Raw genomic sequence first — 23,542 nt, 5'->3', positions numbered from 1 at the left:
CGTAAATAATGGGCTAATCCTAGGTTTGTGTTTTTATAGTGTAGTGTAAATATTCAACCGTTTGACAAAACAGTGTTTATTCCCCACCAAAAGAAAAAAAACATTGACTTGATATTTAAATATCTGCAAAAATAATTTTACTTAAGCAACTATTTAGACATCTCCCAGAAAAAAAAAAAAATACAACAGCACCATGGCTATAATTACAACTATAAGTCAACTATTCCATCGCTTTGTTCTTCAAGTGAAATAACAGTTGTCTAATATTGCATAGATCACAAAATTGCAGAGGGTGGTGTCGATCTGACTGGGTAATATCTAGCTTGATTAACTGAAGCTGGGTTAAAACATGTTAAAAATTCTCTTCAAAGCTTTAGTCAAAAAGCCGTAAGTGAACTACATTGACAGCACAAGCATCTTAATAAACAAACTATTCCAAAGGTCAAAGCCTGTCATTTCATCAAGTAATGTTTATGGTTTTGAATTGTGATGCACTTGATATGGTTTCTGTCTTTGAAGGTGTCCATTACTACATTTAAGATTTCAGAATCCAAATTTTACAACCTGTATCAACTTGCACTGGGTGACAATACATCTGAACAACACAAAATCCACAGCAACATCTCACATATAAAACAACATAGCACATAAGTACCATTCTTGCTCTATTACTCAGCGTTGTACAAACCCTAATTCCAATCAAGGTGGGAGACTAAAATTTAAATGAAAATACAATGATTTGCAAAACCTTTTCAACCTATATGGAATACACCACAGAGAAGATAGTTCACATTAAAACTTATTTTGAATTTGATGCTTGCAACTCATTCTAAAAAAGCGCCACTGGGGCATGTTTTCAGCTGTTGATGTAAACTGTACCTTTCCTTGTAACAATACTCAATCGTTTGGGAAATGAGGACACTTAATTGTTGAAGCTTTGTTGGTGAAATTCTTACTGGTGGGAGACCAGTCTGGTACACTCACACAGTTTTACTTGGAAGCCATGTTGTTGTAACAAATCTAAAGTCTAAAATACCGGTAGTAAGCCATGCAAGTCTAAGTACACATGGCCCGTAACCTAAACTTGTAAACCTTTTCTACCCAAACATGACACTCACCTGTTTGCAATTAATCTGTTCACCTGTGGAATTGTTGCCCCTGTCCTGGCTTTTTTTGGAATGTTTTGCTAGTAGGTTATCCCATTCAAAACTAGAGAATGTTTACAACAAATAAACTAACATTTTTCAGTTTTGGCATTAAATCATCTTTTTAGAATCAATCAGATTAATCATAATCAGATTTTCGTCTGTTCAATTGAATATAGGTTGAAAATGATTTGCAAATCATTGCATTCTGTTTTTAGTGACATTTACAATGTCCCAACTTCACTGCAAATATAGTTTGTACTTGAGAGTGCTCAAATGAGTACAAGTACATCCCCTTCAAACAAAGTAACCTTCCACCCCATTTCTCAGTGAACAGTACACAAAAATAGACTAACAAAAATTCATGAATGGATCCGGTCATTGAAATCTTGTCAATCATATATCTTTTTAAATTACATTTAGCTCTGCTAGATTGTATGTCAATGGCCCACATTTTTTTTTTTTTTTTATATTTGAGCGTGCTATAGGATTGTATTGTTTTGTAAAGATCTGTTACAGGTGTACTCAATGATGAGCACAGTATAAACATATAATGCCTCTCTTTAAAAACAAATATGATTGGGGATTGTCACTGGCTTTTTTTTTTTTTTTTTGCTCTGTTCTCTCTCCATTTGGGCTGATGCAGTCCTATTCAGACTTTGTCTCTTGCGGTTGATCCTCAGTGTCCCCATGCTCACAGTGATGAACATGATTCTCATCTTTGGACTGATCTCCAATTTCCTGAGTGGATGACTCATCTATTTGGGACTCACCTGGGAGAACATCAGTAGCAGGTTGATCATTGTATGGCTCCAGTGAGTCTATGTAGGGAGACAGTCCACCTAGTGGTGGACTGTGGCTATGACTGGACTCACAGCAGGAGTCCGCTATGCCAGTTGAGTTGAGGTAAGATGGCTCTTCCGCTGAAACGCCGGAATCGGATTGACTACTCATGATAGCAGAAGTGAGATCCACGGAGGCCGGGGGGTTCCACTCTTGATGGTTAATCTTTTCGGAAGAATGCAGTTCACTTCCACCCAGCGCCTCTGCAGAACAGGAAATCAAATAGTTGCTGGAAAAGTATAATTAAAACATCTTCCAACAGTTTATTTATGTTCATCTATCATATAAATTGTTCAATTTCGTGCTTGTTTTAATACAATTGTGGCCGCCGTATTCTCTATAACTATTTTGTATGTACTTTAGGCTATGTACACTATAAAGCAATGTTGTGGCGTTTGTTGTATTTTTGTAGGTTTGGGTCATAGAAAGGAACCAATCCCAACCTGAAAGGTTTAGGAATGTGTTTTAATGTTTATTTTAATGTGTTCAATGAATTGTCCTGGGAGAAGGAATGTGTGGTTTTCTATACTGTATAACGACCCGTGTTGACATTGCAATCATTCTGAAAAAGTAATTTCACAGTAGGCATCCAATTAGCATTTATTAGGTGGGTGGCCTTGTACAAAAACTATTTTGATGTAATAAAAAAATATTAATCTTACATCATCATGTGTGTCGAGTGTAACAGGAGCTTAAAGCAAAACTGAACAAGTATGGAGAAATACAGCATAACAAAAATGGGCGTACCCATTACACAACAATGAGTGTTTGCATGCCAGAGTCTGTTGGAATTCTAATCGTCTCCACATCTTTAACCCTTTCATGTGTGAATTATGATTTATAATATAAAACATTTTTTTTAGATTAATTAATATAGGCGAAAGCAACTTTTAAATAGTTGTCCACTGTAGTGACCACTGTGCTTGGAAGGGTGCATATGTGCTGGGAACTTCCATCCATCTGAGAGACTGTTACTCTGCGTAGCAATGACATTAAAATGGCTTCATTAGTCAAATCTTTTTAAGAATTGCGTCTGAACAAGGGCGTCTATGCACTGAGGTAATTATAGTTAGATGCTGTTTGTTCTGATGGGCAGGGTCTGTCGCCGGTGTGAGGCTAGCTTACCATATTTGCGTCAGAAACATTAGCGATGTTTGCTGAGCAAGCAACAACAGCACAAGTGTGTCTTTACTCAACTCACCATCATTGTATGTGTATTATTTTTTCTTTCCATTTTCAATAGACAGATAAATGAAAAAGGGAATCATTATTTTGTTGTCTTTTAAACTAACACAAAATAAATGAAAACATTTAGGTTAGATCAACAATACAAAATTGAAAAACAGGCCACAAGACTGAGTATTATGTGACCTAGAGGTTTGGTAACAAACATTGTTAAAAATATGCTAGCTTGTTTGCCCCAACAGTCAGTCAGGACCACGACCACACTACATCAAGTAATCCTTCAGCCATTTAGAAAATGTAAAAACATCTTTGAAACGTTTGTAATCAGCTCCATGAATTAAGTAAATATAAATCAGTCATTTTTTCGTTTTTCAATTGCCAGATGAAAATGGAAAGAATGAATGATCCACAATCTGACAGTGAACATGCATATCCTCCATTTGCACACACTACCCTCTGTCAAACAAACCGATGAATCAAGCCTTTTTCAGTTCTTAACTGCGTGGGTAAACAACCCCAAAAATGACAGTTTGCTGCATCCTAACTTACCAACACCGGAGATTTCATTCTCTCTCTCATAGTTCATTGCAAGGGAGGTGTCGTTCATGTCGACGGACGACACGGACAGATCCAGCTTGTCCATTAAATCAGCAGGTACGGCATTCAACGTGGCCACTTCAGATTCAGACAAGCCTGTAAAGGCACAAAATCACAAAAAAAAAATCATCACGGGATCAGACAGAAGTCTCACACAAGTGTGTCTTTATTCAACTCACCGGGATCCACGACACTCTGCATTGGTGGAGGAAAAGAAATATCCTGGGGGGTGACCTGTCTCAAGTCTAACCCATCATCACTTTGGCTTGAAGGTGCCATCAAGGGTGCCTAAAGTCACATGTATAGGTTATACTGTCTATTATGGCCAAGTCAGTACGACTCAATATTGGGCATGAATAAAACAAGCAATTCATGTATTGGAGAGAAGGTCGTATTCTTGTTGGTTGTGTACCTCTGTGAAGCCGTGGTTAGGCAGCTCTGGAGATGGCCTCTCCTCAGCAGCAGGGGGCTCAGAGGTTTTTGGTATTGATATGGCTGAATGCCCGGGGATTCTATGCAGGTAACCATACCCAATGCCGCAACCTAAACTAAAAGTAACAATGAGTAAAAGCAACAAGATCATTATGGAGCAGTGCTCATCAAGGAGATGTTGGAAAACGGAACAATTTGAAAACTAATGTTTTCATGGAGAAATAATGTAGTAACTAACGTTGGATGACGTGAAAGCCAGATTGGCGGATTGATTTACTACGTAAACTGAAATGAACAAATTCCACCCATTAATCCATTTTCTGAACATATGTACAATAATTCAGTTTTGTGCATATTACATCTCATGTGAACATTTACAACTCCGCTAGCCAAAACATTTTGAGGGTTGGAATGTTTTTGAAAATACGGCTATAATTTTATGATACAAAAGAAAAACACATTTTCATTTCTTTCTTTAAGAAACCGAGACACCTTTGCGGAGGTTTGTACTTTTTGAGTACTGTTAAGTTGGCCCCACAGAACCAGCACCCCTATGGTACATTTACAGGTCAAATCAGCCATTAGTTTGCTCCATACCTTCCCTCGCCTCCCCATGCTCCATTGGGCGTGACCACCACTTCTCTGCAGTCGTCCGTGAGTGCGCTGTACACCAGCAACTTCACTTGTTTCCCCTCTTGGGCCTCAATCAGTGAGAAGAAGTCTTCTGACTGGAAATCAATATTTTAATGAATAACTGGATCTCAGTCATCTTATGCTCATTTGTCTCACAGCCAGTTATTGTCTTGCATTGGGTGTTATTAACTAGGGATAAAAACATTTACGGTATAGTAATAAACAGTGATGCAATGCAATTTATATTGCTGTTTCAATTCTTGATTTTTGTTAACACCTTTGCTGTGCAAGGCCCCTAAAGGATGAGCATGTACATACATACATAAATACATACTAGGAATGTGTGCGACTAGTCGTTTAGTCGTCTAACCGTCTACGATTTATTAAACGTTTACTATTTTACTAGTCGGTTAAACGCTACATTAAGAATCACGCATCTTGTTCCTCACGCCTCTGCCTCTGTAAACAAGCTGAGCACCAAGAGAGAGAATTGCTCCCCTCCCCCCCCCGCCCACACGCACACATAGTAGGGGGCGGGGACACTAAGTTGGGGGAAGAAAAGTCAATTCTGTCAAAGCTACCACGAAAAACAACGGCACCGTTTGGCAGTATTTTGATGCAGCAGATGACAACAGGGTCGTCTGTAGGCTTTGTAAGCACAAACTCGCTTACAACGACTCTCTCGGACCAGCAGGTCGATGGCTGCGGGGCCAGTCAGACGAGCATGGGAACGTTTGTCCCAGCCTGGCGCTGCGATGCTCACCGCACAGCAAAGATTACCCGACTAATTAGTAAAATGACGCAATATGCTGCCACTTTCTTTTGTTGAGGGCAAACGGTTCGAAAAATTAATGCTGTATATCGAGTCTGAGTACGTGGTGCCAAGTCGCAAAACAATAACGCCCCAACTCGAGAGTAGCCATAACCAAATGAAAGAGTAGATACGAGCGTTTGAGCACGTCAGCTATGTGGCCAATGCCTTAACTACAGACGGATGGATGTCCATAGCCACCGAATCTTACATGACTATGACGTGTACAACGTATGTGGACGAAGGACATCTCCGCAGCTGTGCACCTTGGAGGAAAGACACACAGCTGAAAACTTGGCTGCTCACCTGCGAAATGTGATGGGTATGTGGGCAACTAGAAAATAAAGGCGTCGCCTGTGTGCGTGATAATGCACCTAACATATGGCGAATGAGACCCTGCTGGACTGGGAGTCGGTACCATTACTCATTACATTATTCATAAATGCCATGCATTGCATTGGAAAATGTATCAGAAATGTATTTGTCTTTCAATTGTTCACTTTCATTCAGTCAGTTGTTACATCAATAGAATTTAAATTAACAAACCGTCCTGAATGGTTGGGCTAAAATTGCCCCTACTGTAAATACACAAAACATTTGCATTTTAAACATTGAATTCAATATGTATTAAATTTCAAGCTTTCTTGCTTATAGACTAGTTGACTAGTCGCAAATAAAATTTGAGACTAGTCGGCGGGCAAATTAGTCGAAATTCCCATCCCTAATACATACATACATATTAAGATTTGACCTAACCCCCCAAAAAACTAAATATGCGGGGTTCACAGTTTTGTTATAGTACTGATATTCATTTTGGATAATCAAGATAGTCATGCTCTAACATTGTCATATAGTTTTATTTTTACTCACATCTTGCAATAAATGATCCGCTCCAACAATGTAGTCCGTGTGTGAATGGAGGCCTGCCAGTGCGGCAGGTGAACTGGCTTCCACATCCTTGGGAAAACAAATGTGATCTCTATTAAATGAGAGACAATATGTGGAATTTTAAGCTAACCACAGTCGAATGTGCTCTCATCCTCACCAAGACATGCCAAACATTCTCATTGGCTCCTTGGAAGCTGCAGAAGCGAACACTGGCCCCCAGCAGGCCTTGTCCTCCCCACATATTGCTGGGCGTCACCTCCAACTCACGAATCATCATGCTCTTGGTGCTGTACACTTCCATGCTTATCGCTTTTTCCATATTGGCTTTCAGAACCTCCTTCAGCAAGTCATTTTCTACATCCTGATACATAGCAATAATCATTCAAATTCTGTTCACAGGTGTTATATTTCGTCTGACAAATATATGCATTACTTACAAGTCTTTTGTGGTCCAGAGACAAAATGAAGTCAAAGAACGGTTGCAATCCACATTTTTCCGCAGGAGAATTCGGCTGCACCTGCACCCAGATTAATTTCTTGTAAAATAATGAAAATCAACTACAATACAGGAATTATATTACAGATATTGACACCATTGGCACAATCTTCATTTGACACTATGTTTACATTGTAATGTTTTTTTTAACACTATCTTGTGAGGATAAGCGGTATAGATAATGGATGGATGGATATTTTAACATTCATGTAAAACTGAATGACCATCTGTCCATCCATGTTGTATTCCGCTTATCCCCACTAGGGTCACCGGTAGACTGGAGCCCAACTCAGATGATTTGAGGCTTGAGGCCAGGTAATGTACACTCTTGAACGGTCGCAGGGCACATACACACCAATCGGACTCAGATCCATGGACAATTTATAATGTTTTTTTTACATACGAAACATGTTTTTGGACTGTGATAGAAAGCCCACGCAAGCATTGGAAGAACATGCACACTACACAGGAAGTTTGGAGCATAAGCCTAACCTCAGAAATTTGAGGACACGACTGCCCCTGTTTAACAATTACATAATTCAAGTACCACTGCAAACTACAACCACCACAACAAAAACGTTTTAAATGACTACTCTGCAGCAGTTTAAATGAAAACTGAGGAATGATCACTTCATTTGTAAACTGGGTTCATGTAAAACTGGACGCTTGACTAATTGCTTCAACACAAAATGCTTTAAAATCTAAATACGAGCTTATTGTAATATTTAACACGAATGAATAGAGAAATTTTAAGAATCGTCCTATTTGAAGTGCCACCTCGACATGTTCGACCGGTACAACTACTTAGTTAGCTGTTAGCACAGATAAGCTGCTATTCTGTTGCCAACCTCAAATCACTCAAAGCAGAACAAGTGGGTCAATCAAATCTTACACCGTGGACGTGATATCCATACGTCCCTCCGTCGGATACTTCCGAACTCTGTGTCAAACCCATCTAATCAAGAGACTTTGAAAAATAAATATAAACAGAAAATAAGACACGTAAAATGATCACATCTGACAGTCGGTGGCCATATTGTCAGCAGACAAAAATAATCGAGCAAAGAAGACATCGACCCATCGAACAGTTTCTTCGTGTCTTCAACATGCAAGACGCATCTGTGGCGAATTGGCGTCCTCCTCGGTCCGATCTACTCATTGCAAGTTGCTTTTGCGGGGTCCTTGCCTCACATTACAACGGCACGACGTAACAAGAATATGTGCGGAACGCACGGTAGTCTATCACTTTTTGTACTATAAATCTGAACTCTGCCCTCTGTGATACATATTGTGAGATTGTTATACATCTGTTTTAGAAATATGCTCATACTTGACATTTGCAGTTATCTGGGACATCTTCTGTAACGTCGAGCTTTATTTACAAAATGTATATATTTTAACTATGACATCTCTCTTGAAAAAGAGTACTATTTAATTATTCCTATACTATTTATTGCAAAGTCCTATATTAACATGTTAGTTTGCAAAGTTCCCCCCCACCCCAAACAAAAATCGTGTGTGTTGCAGAAATCTACTTTCTATATCTGTTGCCAGAAATACGAAAGCTCTCAAAACTTTGAAATTCGGCTTCCATTTTATTGTTTTTCTTTTTCTTTCTATTTTTCCCCCTCAATGTTTCAGAATTTTTATTTAAGACCCGTGGCATTTTGTTGTTGTTTTTGTTTGTTTTTGAGACGCAGGGAAGAGCTTTCTCCAAACGGTGCGGCCGTCGAGGGGGACAACTGTTAAAAATTAAAATGCAAAGTAAGGCTTAAATTACAGGCCCATACAATCTAATAGTGAACTCTGGCCTTTTTTTTGGGGCATGTATTTTGATTTACAGCTGTTCTGGATGGACATTTTGAGACAGTTTCAAGTGAAGCAATCATGAGCCGTCATCATCCGCTACACAGAAGTGCAGTGTATCCTGCGACTCAAGCATCGCCAGTCCTGGTAAATTTCATTTTACAATAATTTGTAGGGAACTTAAATTATTTACTGTTACTCATTTTGCTTTTGTATGTCAACATGTAAGCGGAAAAGGATGAGACCAATAAACTCTTCCTGGATCCTGGATGTGCTGCGCTGCTGTTTCTGATGCATGAAGGTAAAATACCTGTTGTACTTTGTACTTTGTACTTTCAAAAATACTTTGTGGTTTTATTTAGTTTGTCACCTGTTACATGCAGCAATTATCAGTAGCACTTTTTAGTTACTTATAGCAATAACAGGCCTCTGCCTCTTCAACATAACTTCCACCTTTATAAACTCATAAGTATAAGTAAGCTTATAAGTACAGTACTCGTGAAAAAAAAGAAAATATTGCACGTTAAATAAAAAACTGCACCTGAATAAATATATCTAAAAAAACAACTGTTGAATTCATTCATTCATTATCCATACCGCTTATCCTCACAAGGGTCACGGGCGTGTTGGAGCCTATCCCAGCTGTCTTTGGGCAGTGGGCGGGGGACACCCTGAATTGGTTGCCAGCCAATCGCAGGGCACACAGAGACAAACATCCGCACTCACGATCACACCTTGGGGCAATTTAGACAGTCCAATCAACTTACCATGCATGTTTTTGGAATGTGGGAGGAAACCGGAGTACCCGTAGGAAACCCACGCAGGCACGGGGAGAAGATGCAAACCCCACACAGGGAGGCCGGAGCCGGGATCGAACCCACGACCTCTGAACTGTGAGGCGGACTAGCTAACCAGTCGGCCACTGTGCCGCCCCAACTGTTGAATATAAAATGCAAATGTCTGCATAACTCACTGACTTATATCCACTAATACTAAACTATGACATTTTTCTGCACGTTTTTTGATTTGCAGCTGTTGCACATGCTGAAGAAGTTTCCAATGCAGGTACAAGTTAGGGCTCTCTATCAGGCTACCAAGAAGCATCCCTCATCCAGCGTTTGCCCGCGTCAGTAAGATGTTTCACTTACAGTAACTTGTAGGACAATTCCGTTATTAAATTTGCGTTTCTATCATGTCAATAGGAAAGCGCGTAGGGGATGGGACCTTGGATTCAATCGCAGGAATGGAAATTGCAAGCCAGGAGTTCACTGTGGCAGAAAATGACATGTGGCAAGCCAGACGCTTGTCCACCTTATCAGCAAGCTCTTGAGAAGCCTGATAACGATTCTGATCATTTTAACAGGTGTGTTACAGCAGGGAGAGATGGAAAGCCTGCAGGACAGATGCCCTCGAGGACCGGAGATGGTGACCCCTGATGTAGGGTGTCAGTAATGAGTAGGGAAGTAACACAACACCACCCACTGATGTGTCATCAGATTCATCTGCATAATGAACATGTCCCGCATAAGCTGTCACAAATATCCGCAACAGCATGTTTGCTTTTTTTAAACTTTTGGTACTAAAACAAAGACAGTTGGCTTTGGCTCAGGCTTTTCAAAAAACATTTCTATAGTTTTTCTTGCTACCGTAGTGAATTGACGAACAAAAAAATGCTAAATAAATGAATGCTAAAAATACATGGACGTGTATTTTCTGATGAGATGAAGAGCTTCTAAAAGGTAGAAGGTGGTTTTAGGTTGGCACAAGACAATGCATTCACCACTAATCATTCCGGTAGACAACATCTAACATTACTCTTGAATTAGGCCATGGGTGGGCAATATAATTCCCATGAGATCAATCACTCAATTTCTGAGTTGTCTGTGAATATTTGGAGCATTGTGCCCCATCTTTCCACCTTTCTTCTTATACTTGTTTTAATTGGGTCCATGAAGGTTTTCCCTCGTCATGCTTACCAAAATAGATACAATCTATCTCTGGTTAAGACACTATCCAAGGCAGAATAGGACTTGTACATTTAATTGGTGTTACTTTTTCTTTACCTCATGTCTGTATTCTCTGCCATTTGTCCCATTTTATGACCAAAACCTACTCTCCTCCAAGCTTTTATTACCTCACATTGTTTTTCACCGATACCTGTCAGGCAGCACTGTGAATAGTGGTACGCACATCTGCCTCACATCCCGCAGTGGAGTTTTCAGGTTTCTTTGTGCTTTGTGCGATTGAACATGAATGGATGGATAAGATCTCTGAAATAATTGACTGACTGCCCATTCTTGTTGCCCGAATAAATGAATATCTAGTTTTGTACTGTAATAGATTGAACACACTTGAGATCAGTGATTTAATAAATAAATAGTTCCATTTATTACTACAGTACATAAATATATTGGAAGGCATGTAAAGAGCAATTCATTACCAGTCATGACAATGACTAACCTAAACTGTTTTTCGATAGCTTCGTATATAAAGTGGTCATCCGGCCAGTTAGCAAAATAATTGTAATATTTAATTTTTTTAAAGTTATTTATTTATTTATCTATTTATTTATTTTAGACAGATGCTCATGCTCCAAGTGGTTCATACATATGGCCTCATTTCTATACTAGGAATCCGGTATTTTTGTGCCAATGGTATAAATGGAAAGTAAGAATATCAAAGTTAGCATAAAAGTCCATGAAATAAAAATGTGGCATTACAAATAGAAGTGCATGGACTTCACTGAAAACTTATAATCGTAGATAAAAGAAAAATCATGACATCAGAACAACTCTGTAAATTATTCTCTAACACAACGTCCTGGCCTATTAAAAATGTCCAATTCATTTCCTTTCAAAGATGGTGATCATAAGGCTGCTCTGGGCTCGGCTCATTCAGGCCAATCAGAGACTCCAGGAGGTAGGTGCTTGATTCACACTGTGGCAAATAAACAGAGCTGATCAGCTGGGGGTGATGAAAGCTGTCTGCATGTCTGTCCTCTTTGAATGAGCTGTGAAGTGGGCCGGAGGGATAGTCGCTGTCAAAAAACTCCAGGTCGGACTCCGAAGAGAGACTCGGGTCCATGTACCTGCTGGAGGAATAGTCCACAGTAGGGGAGGGAGTGTTTGGATAGCCTTCAAGCGAATCCTCATCGTCAAAGGGGTCTCTCGCTTGGTTTGCATTTTCATCAAGATAATCTGTCACTGCGACTGAGCTGTTATTGTCTGTGAAGGAGTTTGCTGAGAGTGGTCCCATTCTGTCAGTTGTGCTGTTAGAGTCACAATTGCTAATGCTCAGGGTCAGTGGCGTTGCCATAAGTCTCAGATGGTGACACATGGAGTAGTTATTATTTTCAGAATCACAGATGCTGAGGTTACAATGCGCACCTCCGTGATTGGCAGGAAGTTGCCCACTATCGCAATCGGAATACGAGCTGGAGGATTCAGTCATGTCACTACTGCAGCTGTTCTCTTCCACCACTGCTCTCTCCGGAAGGAAATTAAACGTCGGAGTGGAGGGAATAGTAAGCGCAAAATCATCTTCTTCCAAGGAAAATCCAAAAGGGAAACTCTTGGATGGTTCATTCTTCACAGGATGAGTCTCACTCAGATCTTCAGATTCTACAAGCTCTTCTGAAAGACTCGACTGGTCTCCTAGGTTTGTTGTTTCAGCTCGCAGTCGCCGCTCCAAATCGAGTCGCATGACTGTGTGGATGTAATGTGTCTGCACACGTTTGGAGTCAAACTCGATGTGTCCTTCGGTGTTTCCACAGCCGTCCTTAGTGCAGCCACATGGAAAGCTGAAGCGGTCCACCTGAGGGTGAAAGAAATCAACGCCACGGTTTAGAGTGATGAACCCAAAATTCTCAATATTGTCTCTGGTGGACACTCTGCCATTAATGTGTCCCAGCACCACTAAAAAAAGGCAAAAATTTGTTCTTGCATGCTTTTAATAATGAGAAATAGCACTGTATTGTATAAAACAATAAAAGAGAATGTACAGGAATAAACTGTTTTATAAATAGCTTTTACTATACGAATTGTAATATTTGTAAGTTGAATTTGTGACTTTCGGGGGTGTGGCCCAGTGAGTGGTGTCAGGAGCTGCAATCGAGGTGGCCGGTTAGTTTCAGGAATTGGAGTCAGTCGGAGTCCTTCCAAGGGTTTTCATTTGTGTGTTTAAAGCGACACTGTGTCATTTGTCAGTTTTTGTTGATTATGGCGGTGCCATGTGGACAAAAGCGGTAGTGTTTTGACAAAAATCAACCACATTTCCCATGCGTGCCGGCGCACGTAGTGTCATGAAATCCTGAGCCGTCCTTAGAGAAAGGAGGAAGGGGGAGGTGAGTATGCCGTAAAGCAGCTCATGACATTTGTATTTTTTTATGTGCCAGGGTTGATCCGATCCTCCACAAAGTTGCTTTGTACCAGTAAAAGGGATACAGAAACCCCTCAGGGCATGAAGTCCCAGTCAACTATTGTACTTGTAAGTCAAGATTTCATCAAAAGAGTTGTGAAAATGTTTTATTAAGGTCGATTTCTTGTCCAGTGCTGCTTTAACTGTTTGTCCTGTTCAATTAACAGCTTTTTTTAATGCACTGAGTATTTGTCGAGTAAAAAAAAATAGTCAATAGGTATTGCGTAATAAAGTAACGTAAACTACAATTCCCAAACAAGCTTTCTCCTTCTGTACATTCGTACAGTAATACTGAAAATCGTCTGGAAGCTCATGTACGAAATTAATTGACAAAGACGAAAACTAAGGAATTTTTATCCTTAATTAATTACAATTAGTAGGGGTATAACAAAAATGATCTCTATTATATTTATGTTATTATTTCATTCATTTATTTTTCCATTTTAGTTTTTGTTATTTCTTTCATTTTCGTTAAGTAGAATAACCTTGGTCTATGGATCTTACCTGACACTTGATGCCTGCCAAGCTGCATGCACAAGTCTCGGGCTCACAAAAGCCTTGGCAGTCACATCCACACGCTTCCCTGGACAAACGCAGAGAATGAAGCTGCTTCTTCTCCTCCTTGTCTATGCGCTTCACGCCAGATGCCAGGAGGAGAGCCTGCCGCTGCCTGGACGAGTATGGCTGCAGGGAGCTTCTATCGTCCAACTCGGCCTCACTGATGTGGACGTCGGTGTCATCAGCTGCAACTTGGAGTTGACCTGCTTCATTCTGGCCAACAGCCTCATTGGTGATCGGCTGTAATAAAAGAAGATAAAGTAAGATGATGTAGAGGATACAAGGTTGAGTTAAATACTGGTGCACTCACATTTTGTTTGGATGCATCAAATCTCTCCTCTCTTAATCTGAGCAGGTGCCTTTGCCTACGCCGGCGCCTTTGCTCCGATGCATGCTCTGCTACCGTGTACGTGTGGAGGGTGCTGTGGTGCCGCGTCATACCCAAGGTGGCACCACCGTGACTGGGCACGCTGGTGAAGCCCTGACAGCGAGGGAAACTGAAAACAGCAACTTGGTCGAAGCGTACACGACACTGCCTCTTTACCAGCCTTGGCTTTTGCACAATGGACCCGACTGAGAGAGGAAGGAAAAGAGAGACAGGAAAGGATGATGAACATGCTTTAATCTTTTTTTTTTTTTTTTTTACATGAATTGGTTATTGATGCATTAAAGACACTTGATTGGGCTGAACATTGGCACTTATACAATATGTCTGTGTGTAAAAATGATGTCAACACTAAAATTCACCCCCGTGGAAAAACTCTGTAGTGGTTTTAATATTTCAATGCATTCATTCATTCAGCACATCTTCATGATGCCCATTTTTTATGGGCGTGGCCTGCTTTTTTTACGCAGCTAACAGGCTAACAACACTGCCGCTAAACATCAAAGAAAACTCTGCAAACTGTGCACGCATCAAGCCTGGCAAAATAACTTATATTTTAAAGTTTTTAGGGGTATGAAAATTGGGAGGCACGCAGGCCGAGACATACAAAAGAGTGTTGGTATCTATTTCCTAAAATGTGAAGTGAGTTAAAAGTATTTATTTGAATGGACAAATTTGGACCATTTTTGCACATTTAGAAGGGTCAAACTTTTGAACCCTTGCTCTACAGATTTCACCTGACTGACTTCAAACTGTACCTTCTCAATTCCTGAGACAAGAATGAGTATCTTGAGTTTTTGACATATTATATAACGGCAGCAGGGACACAGATTTTGCATTTCATAATTCCTTCGCCAGAAATACTTATTAACTCCCCTGTATGTAGTAATAAAAAAAATCAGGTGCTTATTAATTGTTATGTCTTGAAGATATCGCTATGAAAACATTTTGGTACACAAATAGTGCCATGACCCAGATGTTCCTATCTTGTCAAAATGTCACAAATTTCATGAGTCCAGCCAGACCTGAAGATGTCAATGAACTTATTTTTCATCGTAGCGGTAGCACCACCTACTGGCAAAAGGAAATTCATGTTTTATTCATTGACATTTTCCTTTTATTGAGTTCACCAAATTTACGTACCACCTATTTTCTTAAAAGAATGTTGAGGGCTTCATTATGTTAAAACACAAAGTCTATGAGTTTTCTGAAAGTTTTTTTTATCTACATAGATCTATGAAAATTAGGAGGCATATGTAACAGCCAAAAAAGTCTTAGGAGACATATGCTAAACCTAACAATAAGTTTGCTATTTTGATTTTTCTTTGGAATTTGGCAACATTTTTGGCATTTCATAGAGGTCATATTTTAACAAACACTTTCTAGAGAATTTATCCTATCATCTTCAAACTTTGGGTGTTTCATCTAATCTTGATGAAAGGCGTTTCATTTTTGTTGCATGCTGTTACCGTCCTGTTTGCAAAGAAAAAATCTGCTGTTTGTGAGTGTCCAAGCCTGGGCGAAACACATGAAAGTTTGCACACACATCAGCACCACCAAAAACTTTGATATTTTTCAGGGGTATTGTGCCAGTAACGCAACGTGGCCAGGATTGCGATTCATAGAACTTGTAGGACAGCACACACCAACACCAAGACACTTTCAGGCACTTTGTCGTTACTTCTGCAACACTTGACGGTATACGGCATATGACTGGCCTCACTGAAGCAGAGCTAATGATGAGTAATATTTTTCATAATCATATTTCTTTTTGTATCAAGCCTTCAAAATATGTCCTAAGATGAAAACTGTAGCTACAAGGTTGGGGACCACTGCTTTTATTTAATAAATAAATAAATAAATAAATAAATAAATATCTTGTGCATAGTCTTCATTTAAGTAAATGTCTTAATAATTTTGTCTTGAATTTTGTGAGGTTAGTACACAGTCATGGCCATGAATGCAATTGTAAGGCATAAACATGCAGAATATGAAATAATCATTGAAACCTTTTGTATTATATCATGAATATACAGGGCCAGCACTGCCTCTAACAGGGCCACCACAACTTGCCTCCAAAGCCTTAAATGTCAGATCCTGTTTACAGTTGAACGGATTGAGCTGAAGAAGGACAGCTCATGCTCAAAGTTACCAGCATCCTTTTTAATGGTGCAAAAATATATAGTGTCCTCAAACTTGTCAGGCCTATAAAGAATTTTCTAAACAATTTCAAAACTATTTTGATAGGCCTTGGTCATTTCCAGCAAAAAATAAATAAAAACGCAATTTTAGCCAAAATTGGAATGAGGTCTGAATAATCTTGGTCATAAATGTGTATGATGTAAACAGCGCCATCACCCTTGCTTAAACTAGACAAAGTCTTGAAAGACTTGAGGCAAATTTTGACTTGCCACAGACAATTTGCTGTACAGGTCTCTGGGTGGCCAAATGAACAACTTAACAACATGTGGTTAAATGGATACCAACTTCCTGCAAAAGAGACTTGTTGTTACTGGAAAACAAAGCAAAGGGGGAAGAAAATAAGAGAGCACGTCTATATTCAGTGAGGTAAGGCCCGAGGTTACTGCTTCATTTAACAGTTTGGTTTCAAAAAGGTTTTCTGACCTTCACACATAACTGAGGATGAATTCTTGCCCCACCAGTCAGTAAACAAGCGAAGCCAGCTGACTAAGCTAATCTCAGGCTGTGTGTCTGTATGTCCAAAAAGCATGCTCTGCACTCAGCCGGTTTGCACCGTGACTCAGTTGTGCGACTTCATAAGAGGAATGAAACTGTTTTGCACAGAATCATGTTAACTTTCTGATACAAAATTGTGTGTTCTTTTTTTTTTTTAAAGCTAGACTTCATACTGTATAATTCAGTACATTCCACTGCACCCAAATGCTCAAAAAAATAATCTTCTGCACAAGAGGACGGACAGCTGAGGTGAACATTTCTCCCAACATGATCAAAAACAGCCCTGAGGTTAGCATTTTCATATCAGTAAGTCATAATAGGGCTGCTGCAGTGTGATAAGAGACACTCCTATAAAACATTAATGGGAAGTGGTCAGATAAGGAAGGGGCTCGAGACGGCTCGTCGGCTGGGATACTCACTGGGTAAGCAGGTGGGCGCAGAGGGGCTGTGAGGTGTAAAATCCTGCATCTCAGAGTAACCGCTCTCCCCATCGGACTCCCACTCGGAAGATGTGGGTGAAGAGGATGGTGGAGAGGAGGAAGAGCAAGAGTAGCTGGGGTTTTCCTCAACCGCTGCAAACTTTCGCTTCAGGACACCTGCCATTGTTTTGGCTAGAGTGGTTGACATGATTTCTGCATGTAAAATACATGACGTTTAAAAAAAAGCACCATAATAATAAGCAAGAAAAAAAAATAACTGAAATGAATTGAATTGTCATTAATTTATCCCAGTCCCCTAAAAATACCATATTTCATAAAGAAAATGCAGTAAAACCATCCATCTGTTTTCTATGGCGCTTGTCCTCACTATAGGGTTGTGGTTGTCCCAGCTGACTTTGGGCGAGGGGCGGGGTGCAACCTGGGCTGATCGCCAGCCAATTGCAGGGCACATTTAGGCAAACAGCCATTTATTTGGGCTCACAATGCAAAGCAAAATATGACCACACAATAAAATTCTTAATTAGGGGCACTCATAGGTCAAGGCACCACTGTATTTGTATCCAGTACTGCGCATGTCAAACCACGGGTTTTGTGGTTTTAATTACTCTTTTGCCTGGAGTCATTTGACATATGAAAGGAAGTAAACTGCACAAATGAATGAAACACGTTCGCATTAAAGTGTAACGCCAAGTCAATTGGCATAAAAACCTGCCCTGGAAAAGTCTGGATGCAATTATGAATTAGCTTCCCCTGTGGTTGTGCTAATGGGTCACAAATTCACGATAGGCAGTATGTAGAAAAGACCATGGTAAGGTGTGCAAGGAAGAACAGGAAGCTCACCTGCGTACTAATGAAAGATGACTAAATACAAAATACGACACTCCACATGTCTGTGTATACTGTGCATCATTTTCCTAAAGTTCAAAGACAAGGTGTTTTATGAAAGAGAGCTACATATCCTCTCGCCAAGCCGGTTTTAAGCAACTAGTTTGTTTAAGATAATAGCATATCGATAGCACTCATCTTTGACATTTAAAACGTGTTTAAATGTGAACTGGAATTTTGCTCACCAAACAGCTGAGCACTTCATTTAAGACAGTTTGATATGAATGAAAATTACCACTTATTTTTGTTTCTCCAGCAGGGCAATTAACATTCCAGCAATTCCTCATGTTTTTGGTGAAGCCAGTAAGGAAAGAGAGAGACTGGAGTGGGGTTAAGAAACTGCTATTTTGGGGACGTACATAAAGATTATTTATCCAAATGTTGTGGGTTAAAAGTATATCAGGGCTTTTTCAAAGCTACTTGGTGAAAGTAGAGCGTAATGGAATCCAGTGCTTTTACTTTGGATATGGCTGTCACTGTTTATTACACAAGCAGTGTGTATAATATGTTAACTTCTGTAAAGCATGAAAGGCATGTATGATGTCTTGGGTGTATGCCAAGAAAGGAAGTATGTGACTGATTTTTTAGTGGTCAAAGAATGTCAAACAACAACAAATATTTCACTGACAATGTTCCCCATTCAAATGTCATTGTCAGTAGAAATGTGATGTGAAGAAATGGGAAATATGAGAAAATGTGACGACCTTCAAAACATGAGCTGACTTAGTCACTTGCTGCTGATCAGCAAGTCGGTTAATCATTACAATTGCAGCTTTTATAGTCAACATAGTATAAAACAAATATTCAAGATTCTGGAAGGTTAAAGCTGGAACCTCCTCTAACCATAAAATCCAGCAGGTAAACAGCAGTAACCCTTCTGGTTGATCTGAACTGACAGGCTGCTTTTCTCCACCATCCTCAATTAGCACAGCCATTCAGTGTGTGTGTGTCTGGCTCAATCAACAAATATGTATGGAATAAAACATGAGGCACACTTCAGACAGTGTCCAGATGCCACAGAAGACTGTATTTCTAATGACTCACTGCTTCTTTACACCCATTTACCATTACATTGAATGTATTTAGTATAGTATCTTACATCAGAAAGACACTGTGCTCTCCACTGAGAGCCCCTCTATTATTTAAAGGCACAAGGAAGCTAGAGTGGACCCACACTGTTGACGTTGATGAAGGTGTTTATTAAACGTGCAAAGTACACTAGCATGAGTGACACTTAAAGGAATATTGTCAGTTTTGACTGGAGGAGTCATTTCCTGATACCCTATAATAACCGTCATTATGCGGCTGACCCCTTCACCCCTTGCAGAGACATGTCAGTTAGTTACAATGGCAACACTGTTCTGGCTTTCTTTGCTACACACGCATATACCGACGCCGGTATATATAGAGAGTCGCCGGTCCAAAAACAGTACTGCTGCTCTCTAGGGCAATGACAGCATGTCGCTTTAAATATTAACATTTGAGCAATAACCCCAAATTCAACTGGACTAAAGCGGTATATAGTGACGTAATAATTAAAACCATAATGCATGATTCCAAAAATCCATATATATATATATATATATATATATATATATATATATATATATATATATATATATATATATATATATATATATATATATATATATATATATATATATATATATATATATATATATATTTGTGTATGTATGTATGTATGTACTCACCACGTATGTACTCAGAGCAGCATAATGAAAAAAAAAAGTGTGGGTTTGTGACAGAGTTGACGGTCTCTTGCAGCCAGCTGCGCCTCTCGTCAGTGTTTGTGTGAAGCTAATGTTTCACTGTAGTAGCAGACACAGGCAGCCAGCGTGAACGCCTCAGGACTGCTGGCACACCTCAAAGAGTATAAACAAGAGATCGAGAGGTTAACCCATACAGTATTCAACGTAACGCAGAATACCCGTACCCCTAGCATAATTACAATATAAATAAAATGCTACCACAGCAGTTGTCAAAATGTGCTAAGTATATAAAGTTATAAAATAGAACAACATACCGCAACGACATTAAAGTTTTGTACTAACATAAAACCTTCAATGCCACGGACCGTCGTGAGAAACGAAACAAGTCTGGTTTAGGGGGAACCATCTTGACCACGAGCCAAGCTCGTGATTAGGATCGTTGCTCTTCGATCCCAGTCCAGTTCTGCCAAAGCAGTGACGTAACGGGAGATAAATAAACTTTAAACCTCCAGCTGGCAGTTGTAAATTCTACTGAAACACAGAATTAATTGACATAAATTGGCGAAGAACATGGTTATGGCCCCTTCAATTCTGAATTTCAAACAAAATAAGAGATCTTCAGTTTAAAATACTGCACAACATTTATCCTGGCAATACAGTAATTCTCTTTCCAAGTTCACTGACGTAGATGATAAATGCACCTTCTGTGGAAGTGAGTCAGAAACAATTCTGCATTTATTTTGTAATTGCCCTGTGTCGTCACAATTTTGGAAAGATTTTGAAAGGTATATATGTGGTGGACAAAACTGGTCATACTATTCCAATTGCTGTAAAAGATATTATTATGAGTTTTGTACATAAGACACATCTTTGTGATCAATCTTATGTTGTTACGTGGAAATTTGATATCAACAATAAATAAGAAAAATGTTTTTACATTACAGTTTTTTCGTGAATTATCTCTGGTTGATCTCGAATGAATGTTTATTGTGCGTTACATTTTTATTTTTATTTTTATTTTATTTTATTTTTTTATTTAATTTTTCTTATATGCTGGCTTTTTGTGTGTGTTTGTTGCATTCCAGATATTTTCACTTTGTTATACAACAATTATGTTTGAAAGTATCAATTTAAAAAACAACAACCTCCAGCTGGTGGCCATTACATCACTTGTACTTTTTGATAATTTCTTGCAGCTATTGATACGTAAAAGCGAATGTAATCAAGTATACTCTGTAACATCCACATAATAACACTTTTAAAAAAGGTGTTCAGATTGTTATATCAGCTGTATGTGTATATTATATTATACAGTCCCGCTTTATTACTTTATATACATGTTATAACAATTCTTCATTTTTACAACACAGCATGAACACTCAATGGACACAGTATATATTTGGTAACCATAGACGACTTGTACAGTGACAATAATGTTCAATTTTGAGCGACACTATAAAATAAAGTACTGTATTAATTCACCCAAAATGAGTGGCTGCCGTAGGTAGAGCACTGTGTCTTGCTGAAAGTTGTTTCTAACATTTTGACTCTCTCGTGCAGCTCTTAATAGAATTATTTTCACTTTTGTCGCAGTTTGTTTCCAGTTCACATCAGAAATGTTCGTTATTAAGCATTTCTAGTGAATCCACTGACACGAGAATCTGTAAGAAACTGATATTTTTCCCATTGTTGGTTGCATGTTTTAGCTAAACAATTGCAGTCAATTTTACAATATTTCGGTATTTAAAAGTAAATTGCATAGAAACTATTGTCTAGTTGTGGGGATTTAAGAAGTCAAGGACTCACACACATTTTGCTGTTCTACACTACAGCAAACTAAGTACAAATTGACATTAAATGGACGGTGTTCGCCCGGGATGTCCACATTTTCACTAACAAGTTCATTTTATATATTTTTTGATCAGGAAAATGAAAAAAGTTGTCATTTTCTACCCATCCATCCATTATCAAGACTGCTTATCCTCACAAGGGTCGCGGGGAGTGCTGGAGCCTATCCCAGCTGTCTTCGGGCAGTAGGCGGGGGACACCCCGAATTGGTTGCCAGCCAATCGCAGGGCACACAGAGACAAATAAACATCCGCACTCACAATCACACCTAGGGGCAATTTAGACAGTCCAATTTAGAGTGTTCAATCAACCTACAAGCATGTTTTTGGAATGTGGGAGGAAACCGGAGTACCTGGAGAAAACCCACGCAGGCACGGGGTGAACATGCAAACTCCACACAGGGAGGCCGGAGCCGGGATCGAACCCACGACCTCTGAACTGTGAGGCGGACGTGCTAACTAGTCGACTACCGTTCTGCCCGTCATTTTCTATTTTATCAATACATTTGGGAGAAATTAGGAAATAACTGACTATGAATAACGCCCCTTGTTAATGAGCAGAATGGCCGCGCCCCCTACCCTTCTATCCTTGTTCGGCCGGAGTCACGCAAGGGACTGATTCCAAACTCTCCATTGGAAATCATTGTGCTTTCATTGCTTATAACGTTCAAAAACGGTCATCAATTGGCACCAAAATTTATGTGGACATTTGTACTAATGCCCACTTCAACATATCAAAAGGATTAACCTCTCCGTGGCTGATTTATATGACAATGAGGAAATGTGGAGGTCAGCAGAGCTACATAGGCTGGAACCAGCGCACACTGCTTCATTACTTTAAAAAAAACAAAAAACACTGCTTCTTTGCTGATTACGGTTAGGACGGCGAGGCACACAGGCTCATGTTCACCTCCACACGCTGGGCAGACAGTAAGGAGCTAATGTTGTTGTGCTAACGCCTTTTGTTTTAACGGCCTGAAGCTAGTTGTTGCTAAACCTCCGCTGTCCCAATCCTACCTTTAACCGGGGAGGGAAGCGGGGGGCTCCAATCTGCCTGCTTCTGCTGCAAGCCGCGTCTCTCTCCCTCCTGAGACACGGGTTTGGCGTCGCTAAATGTCCGAAATATAACCAATCGGGGTTCATGTGCGCATTCATCCTCTTGTCCGCTTCAGCTTGTGAAAGTGGAAGAGCAATTGCCACGGTATTTTTGATTTTGTGGAGGTGATCATGATGAGATCCCGTTTTATGTCAATAAATCCAAACTATTGTGCAGAACACTTTTATACTTTCACAGTTTGAAGTGGACAAGAGTAGTAATGTGCATTTGCATTTTGGTGGCGATCGGTCACCGTTTTAGACAACAGAACTGACAAAGCGAGCAATATTACCAAGCATGCCTTCCTCGCGTGACGTAGACCGCTGAGACCGAAAAGATAACATGAGCTACGCCCCTTTTTGGGGCGCAGAAATTTGTCGTAAAACTAATCACAAAAAAAGACCTTAAATCACTACAGAGGCTTTTGAGGTGGGCATTTTAGTACTAATGTCGTTTTTACAAGCTCACCCAAGTGTCCCTTTAATAACATTTTGGCATTTGTCATGAAGCGAGGATCAATCCCTACAGTTTTATCTTGAGGAGAGGAGGGTAAAAGGGCAAATAAAATATAAAAATTGGGATTGTTTGTGGTAGGGATGCTCATCAGTTTGCTAAATGCAGCTATCGATCCATATTCTACACAGCTTGTTCT

General features: G+C 39.7%; 2 protein-coding genes and 2 long non-coding RNA genes across 5 annotated transcripts; 2 read left to right on the top strand and 2 right to left on the bottom strand.

Moving 5' to 3' along the window:
* Positions 1 to 60: 60 nt before the first annotated feature.
* On the bottom strand, positions 61 to 8,117 carry gorasp1a (golgi reassembly stacking protein 1a). Of its 2 annotated transcripts, XM_086043246.1 has the most exons (10): positions 7,923 to 8,117; positions 6,972 to 7,052; positions 6,692 to 6,895; positions 6,517 to 6,603; positions 4,800 to 4,930; positions 4,183 to 4,318; positions 3,950 to 4,058; positions 3,723 to 3,866; positions 2,021 to 2,191; positions 61 to 1,918 (listed from the first exon to the last, which is right to left on the bottom strand). In XM_086043246.1, the coding sequence occupies exons 1-10, from the start codon at positions 7,983 to 7,985 to the stop codon at positions 1,794 to 1,796; spliced, it is 1,251 nt and encodes a 416-aa protein (XP_085899372.1). In that variant the 5' UTR covers positions 7,986 to 8,117; the 3' UTR covers positions 61 to 1,793. The 2 variants fall into 2 exon arrangements, with proteins under 2 accessions (XP_085899372.1, XP_085899371.1); XM_086043245.1 differs by having other exon boundaries at positions 61 to 2,191; positions 7,923 to 8,115.
* LOC147140599 (uncharacterized) lies at positions 8,116 to 10,848 on the top strand. Its single transcript, XR_015088396.1, has 5 exons — positions 8,116 to 8,264; positions 8,874 to 8,983; positions 9,066 to 9,137; positions 9,869 to 9,962; positions 10,039 to 10,848. It is a non-coding gene; the product is annotated as an uncharacterized LOC147140599 (long non-coding RNA).
* Positions 10,849 to 11,044: 196 nt separating this feature from the next.
* On the top strand, positions 11,045 to 14,066 carry LOC147140598 (uncharacterized). The gene is made up of 3 exons (XR_015088506.1): positions 11,045 to 11,755; positions 13,230 to 13,321; positions 13,897 to 14,066. It is a non-coding gene; the product is annotated as an uncharacterized LOC147140598 (long non-coding RNA).
* LOC147140597 (cysteine/serine-rich nuclear protein 1-like) lies at positions 11,201 to 20,077 on the bottom strand. Its single transcript, XM_086044062.1, has 5 exons — positions 19,930 to 20,077; positions 17,312 to 17,524; positions 14,121 to 14,383; positions 13,757 to 14,050; positions 11,201 to 12,649 (listed from the first exon to the last, which is right to left on the bottom strand). Exons 2-5 carry the CDS (start codon positions 17,517 to 17,519, stop codon positions 11,690 to 11,692), a joined length of 1,725 nt encoding a protein of 574 aa, XP_085900188.1. The 5' UTR covers positions 17,520 to 17,524; positions 19,930 to 20,077; the 3' UTR covers positions 11,201 to 11,689.
* Positions 20,078 to 23,542: the final 3,465 nt, after the last annotated feature.

The sequence above is a fragment of the Filicampus tigris genome, chromosome 10 (genome assembly GCF_054856515.1).
Source record: "Filicampus tigris isolate MCC_2025a chromosome 10, RoL_Ftig_1.0, whole genome shotgun sequence".
Lineage (NCBI taxonomy): Eukaryota > Metazoa > Chordata > Actinopteri > Syngnathiformes > Syngnathidae > Filicampus > Filicampus tigris.
Note: the sequence above shows the minus strand (reverse complement) of the source record. Positions and strands in the feature narration are given on the sequence as shown.